This window comes from Rhinolophus sinicus, chromosome 7 (genome assembly GCF_057876585.1).
Source record: "Rhinolophus sinicus isolate RSI-liver-muscle chromosome 7, RSI-T2T, whole genome shotgun sequence".
In the NCBI taxonomy this organism is placed as follows: domain Eukaryota; kingdom Metazoa; phylum Chordata; class Mammalia; order Chiroptera; family Rhinolophidae; genus Rhinolophus; species Rhinolophus sinicus.
In genome coordinates this window covers 50,571,895-50,589,347 of record NC_142507.1, presented here as the reverse complement: position 1 = coordinate 50,589,347, position 17,453 = coordinate 50,571,895, and the positions used below count along the sequence as shown (strand labels likewise).

The 17,453-nt window shown below is 44.3% G+C and overlaps 1 protein-coding gene across 12 annotated transcripts in view; it reads right to left on the bottom strand.

Moving 5' to 3' along the window:
• Positions 1–17,453, bottom strand: part of LOC141568683 (ATP-dependent chromatin remodeler CHD1L-like) — a 30,678-nt gene that overhangs the window by 12,478 nt on the left and 747 nt on the right. Inside the window, exons 2-6 of one of the 12 annotated variants that reach the window (XR_016021767.1) lie at positions 17,188–17,364; positions 12,115–12,221; positions 8,885–8,997; positions 7,660–7,741; positions 3,309–3,411 (exon numbers count right to left, since the gene is read on the bottom strand). Coding sequence is in view for 10 of the 12 variants with exons in the window: in XM_074319254.2 (XP_074175355.1) it covers positions 3,309–3,411; positions 8,885–8,997; positions 11,194–11,290 (313 nt within the window). In the remaining 2 variants the exon portion in view is untranslated. The other 11 variants (XM_088799553.1, XM_088799551.1, XM_088799555.1 and 8 more) reach the window with 11 other exon arrangements.

Sequence of the window (17,453 nt, the reverse complement as noted above, 5' to 3'; positions counted from 1 at the left end):
CTCTGGTGATTTGACTACTGTAAGGAAATATGTTATTTGGCCCAGAGAGACCAACCTGGAGTTAGAAAGCTGAATAGTACAGTAGGTAAGGTTTAATGTGCTATTCCCTCAAGGGCCTTGGTTCAGAGTCCTATGGAAAGAATGACAGGAATTGGGGAGGGCAGGGAGGTAAGCAAAAAGAAGTAACCAGACAGGATTCTGGATGGGTAAACAAAAGGTTGCAGTAAAAATGTACCTTTCTTTCTGCAAAGTGTCTTTGGTTAAGAGCCAGAAAACAACAGAGTTCATATGAGGCTGATCACAGATCAAAAGGAGAGCAGTGGATTTGCTGCACCTAAGTGGGTGGGTTTTCAGCTTAATATAAAAATGAACTTTTCGGGGCTGGCCGGGTGGCTCAGCTGGTTGGAGCACTAATGCTCAGGTGGTTGGAGCTCCTAATTCCAAGATTGCTGGTCTGATTCCCACATGGGCCAGTGAGGTGCACTCTCTATAGTTAAGATTATGAACAGCTGTCCCTTGAGCTGGGCTGCGGAGAGCAACTGCAGGTTGGCATGGGCTGCTGACAGTTGACTACTGTCTTGGGCTACGGTGAGTTGCCGTGAGCTGCTGACCAAGACTGGTGACTGACTGACTAAGCATGGGGGAGTGCAAAGCTCATAATACAAGCACGGGCCAAGGAGCGGTGTGCTACACAACTAGACTGAGAAACAACAGCTTGAACCTGAGTTCAGGAGGGATGCGGAAGAAAGGAGAAAAAAAAGAACTTTTGAATAAATAGAGTGGCTCATTCCGAAAGGGTGGCTTTAATGACTTGGAGTTCGCCATCACTGGCTGCCTTTAAGCCTAAATGGCATTATCTTGTGAGAAATGTAATAAACAGTATTCAGTCTGCAAATGTGTATTAAAGCTGACTCTATACAAGGTAACAGAATACGCAAATGGAGTTCTCTTTTTGATGGTGACGTGGTATCTCATTGTGGTTTTGATTTGCGTTTCTCTGATGATTAGTGATGTTGAGCATTTTTTCATGTCTATTTGCCATTTGTATGTCCTCTTTGGAGAAACGTCTCTTCAGGTCCTCTGCCCATTTTTCAATTGGGTTGTTTGTTTTTTTGTTGTTGAGTTGCATGAGTTCCTTGGATATTTTGGATATTAGCCCCTTATCGGAGGCACTGTTTGCAAAAATCTTCTCCCATTCAGTTGGTTGCCTCTTTATTTTGTCGATGGTTTCTTTTGTTGCGCAGAAGCTTTTAAGTTTGATATAGTCCCATTCATTTATTTTAGCTTTTACTTCCCTTACCTTTGGAGTCAAATTCATGAAACGCTCTTTGAACCCAAGGTCCGTAAGTTTAGTACCTATGTTTTCTTCTATGCAGTTTATTGTTTCAGGTCTTATGCTTAAGTCTTTGATCCATTTTGAATTAATTTTGGTACATGGTGACAGACAGCAGTCCAGTTTCATTCTTTTGCACGTGGCTTTCCAATTCTGCCAGCACTATTTATTGAAGAGGCTGTCTTTTCTCCATTGTATGTTTTTGCTTCTTTTTCAAAAATTATCTGTCCATGTTTAAGTGGTTTTATTTCTGGGTTCCGAAATCTATTCCATTTGTCTATGTATGTGTTTTTCTGCCAATATCATGCTGTTTTGATTACTGTTGCCCTGTAGTACAAGCTAAAGTCAGGGAGTGTGATACCTCCAGCATTGTTCTTTTTTCTTAAGATTGCTTTGGCTATTCGGGGTCTTTTTGTGGTTCCAAACAAACCTGATGATTTTTTGTTCTATTTCTTTAAAAAATGCCATTGGGATTTTGAGGGGGATTGCATTAAATCTGTATATTGCTTTGGGTAATATGGCCATTTTAACTATGTTGATTCTTCCAATCCATGAGCATGGAATGCCTTTCCATTTCTTTGCGTCTTCTTCAATTTCTTTCAAAAATGTCTTGTAGGTTTCTGCATGTAAGTCTTTCAAATCCTTGGTTAAGCTAATTCCTAGGTATTTTATTCTTTTTGCTGCAATTGTAAAAGGAAAGTTTTTTTTTTTATTTCTTTTTCTGAGATTTTGTTAGTATATAAGAATGCAATGGACTTTTGTACGTTGATTTTGTAGCTGGAATCTTTACTGTATTCGCTGATTGTTTCTAATAGCTTTTTGGTGGAGTCTTTAGGGTTTTCTATATCTATAGCATCATGCCATCCGCAAAGAGTGACGATTAAACTTCTTCATTCCCAATTTGGATGCCTTGTACTTCTTTCTCTTGCTGATTGCTCTGGTGAGGACTTCCAACAGAGGTGATAGGGGACAGCCTTGTCATGTTCCTGAACGTAGAGCAAAGGGCTTCAGTTTTTCACCGTTAATTATGAGATTAGCCGAGGGTTTGTCATATATGGCCTTTATGATGTTAAGGTATTTTCCTTCTATACGTATTTTACTAAGTGTTTAAATCATAAATCGATGTTGTATCTTGTCAAATGCTTTTTCTGCATCAATTGATATAATCATGTAAGTGTTGGAGAGGCTGTGGAGAAAAAGGAACCCTCATACACTGTTGGTGGGAATGCAGACGGGTGCAGCCGCTATGGAAGGCAGTGTGGAGGTTCCTCAAAAAATTACAAATAGAATTACCATATGAGCCAGGAATCCCTCTTCTGGGTATCTACCCAAAAACTCTGAAAACATTTATACATAAAGACACGTGTGCTCCAATGTTCACTGCAGCTTTGTTTACGGTGGCCAAGACATGGAAACAACGAAAATGTGCTTCGATACGTGAATGGATAAAGAAGTTGTGGTATATATACACAATGGAATACTATTCGGCGGTAAGATGAAATAGGACCATTTGTGACAACATGGATGGATCTTGAGACTATAATGCTAAGCGAAATAAGTCAGACAGAAAAAGTTGAGAACCATATGATTTCACTGATATGTGGTATATGAACCAAAAACAACAAAAGAACAAGACAAACAAATGAGAAACAAAAACTCATAGACACAGACAGTAGTTTAGTGGTTACCAGAGGGTAAGGGGGGAGGGAGGTGGTAGATGAGGGTAAAGGGGACCAAATATACGGTGATGGAAGACGTGACTCTGGGTGGTGAACACACAATGTGATTTATTGATGATGTAGTAGGGAATTGTACACCTGAAAATTATGTAACTTTACTAATAACTGTCACCCCGATAAACTTTAATTAAAAAATAAAAAAGAAATATAACAAACTGTAAAAAGAAAAAAAGGAAAAAAGGAATTTTCTCTGCCAGTGTCAAAGCAGTGCTTCTTATACTTTAACATGTACATACCTTCCTCTGGGGACCTTGTTAAAATGCAGACGCTGATTCTGTAGGATGGGGCCAGGTTCTGCACTTCTAACAAGTTCCCAGGTGACGCCCATGGTGCCAGTCCCTGAAACACACGTTGAGTGCCAAGGGTTTCTTGGAGGGAATGAGACATAGAATCATAACACAAAGTAAGAACTAGTAAATACTATGTAAAGTTCCATTAATTATCAGTAAAAGACTGGGTTTGTCCCAAACCCAGGACTGTCTTTGCCCTTTTCTGCTCTCAGAGTTCCTTCTGTTGCTTTTGCTCTTGCGCACTTTTTCCGAATTTCACTTCGTCCAGTGTTGTTCATATGCTATTTCTTAGGTTACAATAGCTTTCTCCCCTTTAGGTGTATTTCGTAATCACTCCTTCCTTGGTGTCTCAGTCGCGGCTGACAGCTCCCTACACCACTTAGTTTTAGCCTGGACCAATCCTTCTGCGTCAGTGGAAAGTCCGTTTTCCTATTCCCCCTGGACACCTCTCCAGGTCGCCTATCACAAAGACTCTGTCCAGAAAACGTTTTGGCAAAGCTGAGCCCAAGGGAGGGGGCCCGAGAAGAAAACGCCGCTCCTCGGGGTATGGAGCACCGGATCCAGGATGGCGGTCCCCATTGTCATTCGGGGACCGTATGGACTACTGGTCAGACCCAGAGCTCACCGCACCAACGTTGCCTGGTGCTGTCTCACAGGGGGGCTGTCCGGGTTCAGCCTGACCCCGACAGCCCGGCAAGAGCTCTTGCAGACCGGGCACGGCTTCCCTGCGGCAGGGATTCCGTTGCCCGTGTCCCCAGGCGCAGGGGTGGGGCTGCGGGCGCCCCTGACGTGGCCGCAGGGGTGTTCCTCGCACGGTGCTTTTCCCCACGGCAGGTGGCCCCCGACACAAGCTGCAGCCATGGGAAACACCACCAGCGACCGGGTGGCCGGGGAGCGCCACGGCGCCAAGGCAGCACGCGCTGAGGGCACCGGCGGCCATGGCCCGGGCAAGGAGCATAAGATCATGGTGGGCAGCACAGATGACCCGTGTCTTCAGTCTGCAGGACTCCAAGGTGAGCGTCCCTTCGCCCCCAGTCGGTGGCGATGCTGTAGTGGGCTGGGTGTCAGGGCGCCTCCTCTTTCCTTAATTCTTATCACACTGATCTGGGTTATGACTTTTTGAATTAAAGGGATTTGGGGGGGACAGAGATGTCGGATGGTAATTCCTCTCGCGGTACTGCCTCAAAATAGGGCAGAAGCGGGGTTCTCGTGTGCCGACTAATCTGTTGGCCACATTTTTAAGAGGACAGCAGGATGCCAGCCCCCCACCTCGCCTCCCAATCTTTGGTTCTCCTGACAGGCACGCTGCCCTCCTCTACAGTACTGATGAATCTGTAGGTTGTCAGCGCTGCTGGAAAACTTCACAGGTTGCTGAGTGGCCGCCCATAGTCGGTGGTTTCTCACATTTGCCCTGAGGTGGGTAAATGAGGTTCTTTTTCTCTGTGTCAGTATCATTTTTGTCCTTGTAGGAGCTCAGCACTTCTGATGGTCTTCCCCTTGGGCTTGACTGTGAGGGAGCCACCACTTGCTTATTTGAATACCTCCTCCTAGTCTTGTACATCCATAGGGACATCGCTGCTCAATTTTTGTCCCATACTTTATAGTTGTGGTGCTGAGGTTGTGCTTCTTTCGTGCCCAGCTGCTCAAGTGGCAGAGCAAATCATTCCAGGATTTCTCCTGTAGCCTGTAGCACCTCATTATGTCACCACGGCTGAAAGCTGGACAACCCACGCTGCCCTGAAGACCTTGTGCTGGAGTCCAAGTACTCTGAGCGGAGTGGCAACTTGTGGGCACTCTGCAGACAGGGCAGACTGAGCTGACAGCACTGTGAATACCATCCAGATGCTTCTTATCACTTTTAGAGCTACAGCATTAAGTATGTTAAGGCCAACTGGGATGAATTAGAAAAACGGAGGGATTGAGGAGACAAGTGTGTTTGATGTATCTTATCCCTTCCCATGAAGTAAATGGAGCATGATTTGCCATGTTGGTACCACGTAACACAGATATTAGACCAAGCAAAGAACAACCTCTGAACTGACATTAACAGGAAGTGACACCATTTGATTTAAATAATTTAGCAAAAAGGGAAAACCACATCCTGTGTATGTATATTATTTGAAATATTGGAATATAATACGTATGTGTAGGTACTCATATATAACATACAATGCATATACATACATCCTGTATTTTGATATTTAAAATATATATTCCTATTGTTTAAATAATACATATGCATATTTGTATTTGGGTGTATACATGCACAGCAAAGGATATGGCAGCACACACACCAAATGTTTACATATGCAGAGGGGCAGGACTATTGGTGGTTTCTACTTTTCCTCTTGTGTTTCTATATTTTGATTTTGGGGTAGGGGGGTCATAAGAAACTACTGCTTTTGTAATAAGACAAGGTGATACATGAAATGACACAATCAACTAAAAATGATTTTTAAATGTTAGCATTATTTTTCTTTGCAATCTCCCTTTTTTGTTTGTTTCTTTTTAAATCATCTAATCCGTGTCTACCCTTTCATGCCTGCTCTCCTTGTGCGGCAATGTTTTCACAGTATTTCAAGTATGGGAATTGGTTAAAAAGAAATGTTTCCAATAACCAACTCACGTTTTTATAATACATGCTCAGCAAGCAAAGAGCTGGGGTAACCAAGGAATATGAGGCCCCCCCAGATAATCAAAGCTGGTGGCACTATAACCAACTCCACTACCAAAGGAGCTAGTATTTTTATTCAAAGTAGACTCCATTTTGGCATCAAAACTTATAATGAGGTGAAAAAATCCGGAGATGATCTCTGTGTGTATATAGTATTTTGTGAACTCCTTTGTGTGTATAAAATATTTTGCAAACATTTCTCATGTTATTAAATGTTCTTCTACATAATTTTTCATGGCAGTCTTACTTTGTAAATGTATTGTATCGGTGTAGCATAAATTGTATAACCAATTCCCTATGTTTCACATTTAGGTTTCTTCCAACTTTTACGAACAAGCTCAAAACAATATTAGGAAGTGGGGGAAGGGGCACTACCTGTCTCCCCACATCTCAGCACAATCAATACATATCTTTCTTTCCAACCAACTAGTTGTCTGCAATTCAAACCTCATCTAAAAAGGATGCTTAGGTGATGCAGAACAATTTGCTCCCTTAATCTCTCTGAGCCTTAGTTTCCTATGAACAAGGAAAGGCTCTGGCAGCCACAGAACTTAGTGTCCCTGCTCTAAACCCTGCGTCCTTTTACGACACCTGCTTCTCTTCTCCCACTATAGATTAGTCACCTGGCTTGGTAGATTGTGCAGCAGTCTCTTATAAGTTAGGGACCAAGATAGGACAACTCTTGGGAAAGAAACAATGCTAAGAGTTCCTAAAAACATGACAAAGGACACCACAGAGCAGACGGGGCCCCACCAATGGCTAGCAATTTCTAAGGCTGGGTAGTAACAGACGGGGGTCATATCTGCATTAAAATGCTAAAAACTGCAACTTTTAGCCAGTAAATATACAATCCAGCTCTAAGACTTTCCTCCAAATGACCTCTAAATTTATTATTTGATTTATTATAGGACAGGGACCAAACTTCCATGATGGTCAGAAATTCGCACATGTGTGGTCTTAGGAATGAACAAGGCTTTACTTGGTCAAAGAGAAGGGACTTCATACACACAAGGAGGGCCACTGGCTCCTCAGAAAAGAGGGCTAATCTAGGGCTACAATGACATTTCTCATCTATTTTGCCAGAATGATGCCAGAGGTAAAGAGAAGGGAATGACGTCAAGGGTGTCATACTCAAAAGTATGACAAAGACAACAGAGATTAGAGGTGACAGTCAATGGCATGAAATCAGTCTCTTCCTGACTCTATGTGAACGGCCAAATTTTTTAAACAGGAAAATGGGGGGCGGGGGGTATGACACATTAATATCAGGTATATCTGCTATTGCAGAGGGAATTCTAATAAGACTTTTTTTTATATTAATTGCTCCTTTGAAGAATATCAAAAGACTTGAGCATTTCCAAAAACACAATGTATTTTATTGGGGTAGAATACTATGCACTTGATAACCAGTTTTCAGTAAAAACATTATGTCCTGTATAAAAGACAAGAGGAAGGAGTTAGGCCATATTAAGTACTACTTCCGTCACTCACGAAATGTCCATTTAACCCTGCAGAAATGTGACTGAAAAAAAAATGTTTCAACTTAATCGGGTCCATGTAGCCCTCAACTAATATTTTTTAAAAGGGAGTTACACAAAAACTAAGATTGTCATGTCAGTTTACCTCTGAAAGTGTCTTATGCAGCAAAGAGCTTTGGTTTTTCAGCCTGTGAGCTTCATCCACAACAAGCACACTCCAAGAGAAGCTGTGAGAGAAAAATCCAAGCTTTCAGTTTTGCGTAACTCAAACACAGATCTCACAACCGGAAGTCTTATACAAAACTTTGACTGTTGTTGGGAAGACTAATAGTAAGTCCACTGTATTAGAAACACACCCAAATTGCCTTCTTATCTAAGAGTCTACCATGTATATAAGACATTATCTAGATAAGATAATAAAACGAAGGGAATTTTTTTATCCAAGATGGGAAAAGACCTATGCATTGATGCAGGAAGGAAGGAGCCAGAGACAGAAAGAAAAAGGAAAGCATCTATGACCACCTACTACCGTGTTTTCCTGAAAATAAGATCTAGATGGACTATCAGCTCTAATGCGTCTTTTGGAGCAAAAATTAACATATGACTCGGTCTTATGTTATATTAAAATTCTATTAAGATTGGTGAAACCTCTTTCGTGTCGAGAAACATATACTTCCATGCTTTCTGATCAGGTTGCCTCTGCTGTGTATTCTGACAACCCTGGCTTTGTTTGTCATCCCATAGATGAGTAATTGTGTGACTAACCCAAGGGTGTCCTGTGTCTGGACTTTCCATCAGTCCAAGCCTACCACTGACATATGCCAACATAGGGCTATACTGGCAATCATCCTACTGGAAGCATCCATCTCAACACCCCACCGGCTTCTCAGTGCCCAAGGAGGACACGTCTGACTCTCCAGGTCTCCAGATTGTGTCCTACCATTACATGGCCAAGGCATCTTGGAAAACAGAAGGTACTCCCTCTGCACTTATCCAGCACGCCAGAGAAATGGCAATTGCCCCATACTCACTGAGGAAGGGAGATTAATATTACAAGTGAGCCAGTCAACTAGATAAAGTAATGAGGACAGAGTCAATTTGATCCCTGACAGCTGTATTTGCTTTCCAAGAAAAACACTGTGTGTTAACTGCAATTCTACATGTCAAGGGTAAGATAAGGGTAGTGACACACTTCATAACTATCCCCATGACTAGGAAAGTCAACTCCAAGGTCATGATCTCTAAACGAAGGTTCAGGCATTTCACCTCTTAGTATAAAATACGTACCAGTAGCTAGCGGCTAAAGACAGTAATGCGGAGTAACAAGGCGTTTCAGTGGAGGTGAGCAGCGGCCACTCCACCTAACATACCTGGCAGGTCTTCCCCAGGCCCATCTCGTCTCCCAGGATGCAGCCATTCTGACCATGGAAGCGCTGGGCCAGCCAATTGACTCCCTCCAGTTGATAAGGACGGAGATGAACCCCTAGAAATCGACAAAATGTCAAGTCCAAAGAGCAGACATTTCAGCACACACAAGCCATGACGTAAGACTTCGACTGAAGAATTGGCCTCAATCCCCCAACTCCCAACCTTCCTAGCCCTGTCCTCTGCTGGGAAGTTCTGGAAAGGTAAACAGTTGCTGACTTCCAAACTACTTTTTGAGCAGACTTAGTCACCATGTTGTCCAAAGCCCTGAGGAATTAAAATTTCAAAGGTATAATAAATATTTGGTTACAATAATATTTTAGTATTATTTATAATAGAAAAAAATGTAAGAACATAAATACTTAAGGAGAGAGGCTAGCTAAACTATGGCACATCGTTACATTGAAACACTCTACACACACTAAAGTGATATTGGAGAAAACTAAATGGTATTTTAAATTATGGTTTCCAAAAAAAGTATGTACATAAAACCCAATTTTTGCATCTCTCCTTTGCTTCCTTCCCTGTCTTGGAAAAGAAGAAAAAACGGAAATTATATACACACGTATATACATGTGCAGAACAAGGACTGGCAGGATAGCTAATAACATGTTAACAGTAAGTGCATTATAGAGATTACATTTTTTTTCATTTATGCACAGAAAATTACCCTAAATGTTTTAAAGAGAACATGTTTTACTTCTGTAATCAGAAGGAAAAAAATCAGTAAGCATTTTTAACCCATTCACAAAAAATAGTTTCTCAGATTAATTTATTCTAGCAAATAGAAATAGAAATTTCAAGTTATAATATTCAATGGTTATTCCTTTGAGTAAACGTGCTTTCTATTTTTCTTTCCCTCCACTACCAAATTATCCATTCATACCACAAGTTCCACATTTGTCTACGTATTTACTTTTTCATTCACTCAGTTTAACTCATCTGTGCAAACTTGCAACCTCTTCTTTATCCGTCTCATTTTCACTAAATCAGCACGTATCCATTTCTCGGGTTGTACTATTAGGCCTCTCTCACACATATTCTCCAAGTATCATAACTAAAAACACATGCAAGGAAATAGGCAACACACAAACATATAAACTTTAGTCACGATTCACAAAATATATATAAACCTCAGTCTGTTAATTCATATTTAAGTTGCATGCGCACTCCTTACAGCCACAGAGAAACACATTCTTACACACTCAGAGACTCAAGAAGAGAGAGGTCTTTCTCTTTCACGTCTGTCTCCTGTCCATTCATCTTCATCCTTCCTCCATCCTCTCCTGAGCTGGACACAGAACTGCACTTTTTGTTTCATTCCAAGAATAACACCACCTCCCACTCCCTTGACATTCAGGACATGCACGAGTTCAATAAATGCTGCTTTATACTTCTGAAAGCACTCACAGAACCTAGTCACAAATTCTAGGAGGGCAGAGCAGTATTAATAATGAATTAGCCAATACACCCTTTATTATTGATCTAAGGTTCTGTTACATAGTTAAGGCACGCATTGCATGTCCCCATTTTGTGAAGAAAGAAAAGAGAGGATGATGGAAGAGTTTAGATCAAGCGCAGGCCAGGACATAAGGCCTGGATCGCTCCATCTGCAGGAGATACGGTCGGCCTCGCTGCCTGCAGACTCGGGGAAATGGGGGTTCGCGCTTTAAAGACTTTAGGGAAGGGATACCATGTAAATAAGATGGGCAGTTACGTGCGCTGATGAACTGACAGACCTTGCTTAGCTGCACAGCATAAATATAGCACCGAGGGAGAACCAACCAGGAAGGTAACGCTCAGAGAACTGCGCGTGCGCGGTAAACGAAGACACCTACAGCTGGGAGCCCAACGCTAATAGTTTTACAGAACTAACCAACCACTGCCCCGCCCCCCGCGCCCCTCAAGCGAGGTCTGCAAACCCACGCCCTCGAGGCACCAGGTCGTCCTCTGCTTCATCAGAGAAAGATCTTTCTTTGGGACAGGGTCTCACCAAACTCCCCTCCCCCGGGCCACACGCCAGGTGCCCGCAATGCCACTCATCCCGCGCCCGCCAATGCCGCGCGCTGCGCAGGAGGAGGGCCATGGCCACCCGGCGCCAGGCGGGCTCCTCTCCGCTCGGCCCCTCCGCAGTGGCGGGAAGCACAGGCCGGGAGGTCCGCAGGTACCGAGCTCACAGGACGGTCCCCTGGCGGCGCCGCAGCACCGTCCGTGGCGCTGGGTCCCCGGGAAACCTCCGCCCGGGGCCACTGACCTGTCAGGCCCCACTGCCTTAAGTCCTGCTCCTGCACCCGCGCCCGCGCCTCCGCGGCGCCGCTCTGGGTCTGAAGGGCCAGTAAGAAGTTGGGCATGTTGCCCCCGAGGGTCCCGGTGTCCGCGCGCTCCTTCCGGCCGGGAGAGGCTCCGCCCCGCGCCGCCCCGTGCGCTTCCTTCGCGACGCGCGCGGCCGCCAGGGGCTGAGTCGTGCGCCGAGCTCCGGATGCAGCCGGTGCTGAGTCACCCTCAGGCTCCCCGGGTTTCCCTGCAGCGGGGCGCTCGCGGGGCCGCTGGGGTCGCGCTCCCGCGCTGCTGGCTGTGCTTCTGCGCGCTCTAGGCCACGGACGGCCTGCAGCGCTCGCCCTGTGCTGGTCCTTCACTTGTTATTGAATCAAATTGGCTGTCACGTGCCGGGTACCCGCTAAACTCTGGGGGCAGAGAATTCTGTTACCCGTCGTCCCTGCTCGCCAGCGATTCACAGCAAGGTTGTAAAGGCGGGCGTGCTCCCTTCACTTGACAATAGCAATTAATTGGTTCCGGCCCTGATCCTCTCTCTAACTTACTCCCTATTGGCCTTAGGCCGTAGTTAAGAACCTGTGGATGGTAGTAAAGTGAGGAAAGCGGTCATTGCTACAATAGATTTCTCAAGTGAATTATGGGGAGCAAAGTGAAGCAATGTGTTAGAATATGGGTCACCTTGACTCGACATCACCAATACAGATGTGATAATAACCAAATAGCTGCATTTATTGATGCAGCCAAAGGCACTGTCCTAAGGGGTTTACATGGACATTACTTTCTCGCTTAACCTTCACAGCAGCCCTATAAATAGGTACTATAATTGTCCCCAGTTACAGGTGAGGAAGCTGTGATTTAGAATGGTAATTGGCAGAGCTGGAACAGGCACAGTGTTACTTACTCTCTGGGTAATGTCATCAGAATATTAGTCTCATTGAGGTTAATCTTGGCGCTGCCATCTTCAGCAAACTCAGATTGAAGTTGCACTTTGCCCCATCCTCTCCTAACCTTAAAATACAAGAGAGAAACTAGTTGTGAGCTACAAAAGAGATGACTTAGGTTGATTTATTTATAAGAACCACAAAACAAAGCACTGTTTTGTGAAGCTAATTTGAAGTCTTGAGTCATTCTGTAAATACTGATTGAGCACCTACTATGTGCCGAACATTCTTTTGGCATAGAGACGGAGGCTGGTACTCTCACCTGTAGAATACTTACGTAAATTAAATTAAGCTTATATTTTTAAATTAGGCTTATATTTTTAATATGAGGAGATAGGCAAAAAGCAAATAATACCAAGTAGTGATCAATGTTAAGATGAAAGAGAGACAGAATCAGGTAATGGGGCTTCAATGATTTCCTACCTGGGTGTTTTTGCAAAACCTTAAGTATCCTTTGCTGGCTACTCTGGAGGGGCTTCTGTCCAGTGTGCCTGCTCCAGAATAGTTTTTGTATCCTGGTCTCTGTGTTTGACCTATTTTCTCCCCTCCAGGCTCTGAGGGTAGACTTACCCAATAAAGCACCAATGTCTACCATCTGGCAATCAAATCAAAGGGTGTTTATCATTATTGTCAACTTAAAGTATAATTGTTTTCACATAATACCAGAGAAGGGGTCCCAGCCATTAGCTAAGTGTTCTGTTGGTATATTGAGTCTAGCATCTAGAATAGAACTAAGAAAGTTAGCTAAGAGATTCCAAGTCAGCTAGTGAGATGACACCTATAAAAGTTTTACTCTGGATGCCGTCTGAACAAGAGTCTGTTTTAAGGAGCAGGGTGGCACGTACCCGTTTAGGAGACTATTGTGGGTGTCTGGGTGGCAGAGGATGATAGTTGTTGGGCTGGCATGGTGGCAGTGGAGTGGCGAGTAGTGGTCAGATACTAGATATATGGAAAAGGGAGAGCCTATAAGATACACTGTATGAGCATCTGAGAGAAGCAGGGAAATAAAGAATGATTTCAGGAATTTGGCCTGAGCAAATGGTAGAATTGAGTTTCCCATATATGGAGTGGGGTGAGACTGAGAATGAGGAGGTTTGAAGAACATCAACATTTCATTTTTGGACAGAGTAGTATAAAACTGTTACTAGATATCATAGTAGAGATGTTGAATGGATAATCAGATAGATTCATCTCAAGTTCAGGGGCACGGCTAGAACTGAATATATAAATTTGGAAGTCATGATTTTAGGATGGACCTTAAGCCTTGGTACTAGATGGGACCCCTAGGGGATGATTGGAACTATAGAAGAGACGAAACCTTGAACTAATATTTAGAAGTCAAGAAGATGAGGAGAAACCAGCAGAAGAGATTAAAAAGCAGACTGTGAGACAGTATGAGACTAAGAGTGTGGTGTCCCTGAAGCCAAAGGAAGAGGACTTTCAAGAAGAAGGGAGTGGATTGTCTGTGAGAAATGCAGCTGAGAGTAAAGATAGGCTAGTGAAATCACCACTGGATGGAGCAATATGGTGGTCAGGGAAGACCTCGACAAGAACAATTTCTGTATATTGTGGAATCAACAGCGCAATCGGAGTGGGTTTGGAAAAGGGAATAGGAGGAAAGAAAGTGGAGACAATGTCTCACAGCTCTTTCAAAGAGTTTTGCTGTAAAAGGGAGCAAAATACTGGGTGCAGGAACTGAAAGGGGATACAGGGTCAATGGGAGGTGTGGAGAAGAGACTGTCCCATGATGTGACAGCTGCTGGACACGTGAGCTGGACCCAGACTTTAATGGAGATTGCTTTCTATAACCCTCCCTTAGTGGCTGTCTCATCATCATCAAAGTTCATTTGAACAGAAATCAGCACCCCTCCCCTGCCTCCCATCACATGCTGGTTCCTGGACTTGTCCAGACCTGATCAAGGATGTAAAGTCATTCCCCATATCTGGTACATTCACATACCAGTACCTGTGACTATTCCCCTTTGCTATATATAATCCCTTGGCACCTGTCAAGTGGCGTGGGGATCCATTTTGTCTTATACCCGCCAAAGACATGCCTCATTTGTAAGTTTCCCGTAATAAACTCTACTAATTATCATACTAGAGTGACCAGCGTCTTCCTTCATTCTTTCCCTGCCCTCTGCCTATGGAGGTAGATTTTTCAATCTCAGGAATGTCTCCAGGATGCACATAATAACAGAAGAGGGTTTTGTTTTTTTTCGCTTTTTTCACATGGGGATATTAGAGCATGTTGAATGGTGATGTGAACGATGCATAGAGAGAAAAACGGATGCGTCAGGAGTGATGTCCGTGAGTGGGAGGAGGTGGGAGCAATGCACGAGTGGAGGGCTAGGCCCAGATGGGAGCCCTGGACGACAACAGGTGCAGTATATGGACAGATGGGGAGGTGAGAGTACGTGCAAGTTCTCTTCGATTGTTTCTGTTGTCTGCGTGAAATAAGAAACAAGGTCATCAGATGAGCTTGAGGAGGAGGAAGGGAGTTTTGGAGGTGGGAACTGCGTGGAACAGTTGTCTGGGGAAGCTGGAGAGTGACTTGACTAGAGAAATATGGGAGCAATGCCAAAGAGCAGCGAGGGACACTTGAGGTTCATGGTCATGACACCAGTCAGCATGGTGGAGAAGAGATGAGTACAGTAGGGAATGATTTACTGGCCGTAGCCTGGGTGTCTGGTATAGAGGTGAACGAGGCAGGTAAGGTCCCTACACTTACAGAGCTTAGATTCTAGTGCTGGAGACAGACTAAAGAGGGACTGGGGCTAAAATAAGTTACCGGATAGTATTAGTGCTAATAAGATAGTAAAACAGGGTAATGAGATTAAGAATAGGGCTGAGGGGAGGCTCTTGGTAAGATGGGTTGAAGAGCATGTCACTAAGACGAATTTGATCTAAGATCCGAATGATGACAGGCCAGCTACGTGAAGTCAGAAGAGTGTTCGAGGCAGGAAGACCACAAGGTGGGTTGGCGAGGGAGTGCTAGGTTTCTCCAGCTGGTAACGGTGCACTCGAGGGGAGGGGACGTGGTCAATGATTGGATACAGGGCTGAGGGGGAGACACATGGAGATGCACTCTCAGGGGCCTCTGCCCTGGATAACTGGTGGGATGTTAATGCCACCACTGAGACAGAGGAGACAGGACATCAGAGCTAGCTTGAGGAAGGGAAGATAACGATGTCACTTTTAGGATGTGTTGAATTCGTACCTAGAACAGTGCCTGGCACGTGGTATGCACTCAGTAAGTATCGTTGAATGTTTGCATGAAGTGCCTGTGGAACAATTCTAAAAATCCAGGACCTGGTCGTTACAATCTTGAGGAAGAGAGAGGACATTTCACAGATGGGCAAACTAAGGAACAGCAAGTTCAGGGTACTTGACCAATGTTTCTGGTGAAAACAACACCTTTTCAATCCTCGCTCAGGTAATATAATGGTGGTGTTCGTATTTTTGCCTGTTTTTTAACTCCACAGAGAGGGTGCACCCTCTGGCAGCAGCAACCCAGTGAGATTAATGACAACCAAATCGTGCTAGAGATGGGCCTTCGCAGCTGCCAACCCGCCCAAGTCAAGCATGATGAAGTAGAGGAGGGCAAACAAGTTGTGTTTGCTCTCCATTACGTCCTTGAGTTCTGGGTAAAAGCAGGAAGCCATTTGGCAGCATCTGGTAGATTAGATGTGCGGCGTGAGTGAAAGCTGTGCCCATGGGTGAAAATCTGTACAAACCTCTTCCTAAGTTCATGAGTACATGAACTTAGACCTCTGGGCTCAGGTTAAGGTCAGGTCAGTGTCCTGGAGTGGACAAATCATTGTATTGGGATGAAAAAGCCTTAGGTTTTCTTTCTCCCAAGACAGGAAAAACTATGTTTTGACTTTGGATGTAATTATACATTGTCAAATAACACATAATAAGTTGAAAATGCAGAAAGCCAGGGGAAATTCACTAAAGTGCGTGCACATTTAAATATATCAACAAAGTTAGACGGCAGAGTTCGTGCAGTGGAAGCGTGCTGGGCCCATAAATATATCAACAAAGTAAGTCTGTTCTAAAGGACTTTTGCCCAATCACTTCACAAAATAGCTGCTCCCTTTTGTGCGAAAAGTACGGGCAGAACACTGGAATATTATCAAGTAAATCTTTTGGACAAAATACAGAGATAGTAACCTAGCAGCTGTGCACCAACATATGCCCACAGTGCCGAGTTTTTTTCCCTTTTAACTGAATGCCTTTTGACTACCATGCCTTGCCATCAAGTTAGTCACATGCAATTTTACTTTCTGTTCTTTCGATTATTATTTTTCAATTACAGTTGACTTGTAAAGAATAAAAAGTCTTCGTAATACCAAAAAGTGGATATAACCCAAATGTTCATTAATATAAGAATGGATAAACAATAAAACTGCAAACTACTGATACATGGAAATACTTGGATAAATCTTCAAAACATTAAGTTGCACAATGATTCCAAGATAGAGATTATGGTGTGTGGGGACAGAGCCCCAGAGAGTAGTTTACAGGCTCTCGGCCTCACGTGAAGGGGTACTGGCTTGGGTGGTGAATGGCCGTCGGCTGTGGCTGATTGGCCGTGGGCTGTGGCCGGTTAGCCAATTGGCCACTGGTATAACTGCTGCGACTACGGAGGACTGCCGAGGATTGCCGAGGAGCCGAGCAGAGCCGAGCAGAGCCGAGGAGAGCGGAAGAGAGGAACAGAGGAGAGAGTGGAGAAGAGTCGTCGGTCGGTCGGTTGGCGGAAAAGCGGACGGCAGGTCGGCGTCCGGTGGGCCCAGCCTCCAGTGAGACCGTGGTGGTATGGCTCCCCTACCTATGGCTCCGTGGGTGTTCCTTGTTGGCCTCACCGTATCCTGCGTTCTTATGTGGGGAGCAGGACCAGAGACCCCGCAGGCTGCCCCGCATGACAGGTGTATACCTCAAACTACTATGTTACATGTCAGCTATACCTCATAATAAAAAAGGAACACACAAAACTAATCTATGGCGGTAGAAATAAGAAAAACACTTACCCCTGGAGGCTGGTATTGGCTGGGAAAGCCTGAGTATGACACCTCTGCTCCACTCCCATCCTGACAGTCATTCTACTTTCGAACCAGACCCCAAATGATCCACTTCTCATGACCTCCACCGTCCCTACCACAGTCCAAGTCTCGATTGTACCTGATGGGATGCCAGGAGGACTCTACCTGAGGAACTGGTAGGAGGATGTGTAACTGAGTTGAGTCTGTAGATTAATTGGCATGTATTGTTACAGTGCAATGAAGAAACTGACTCA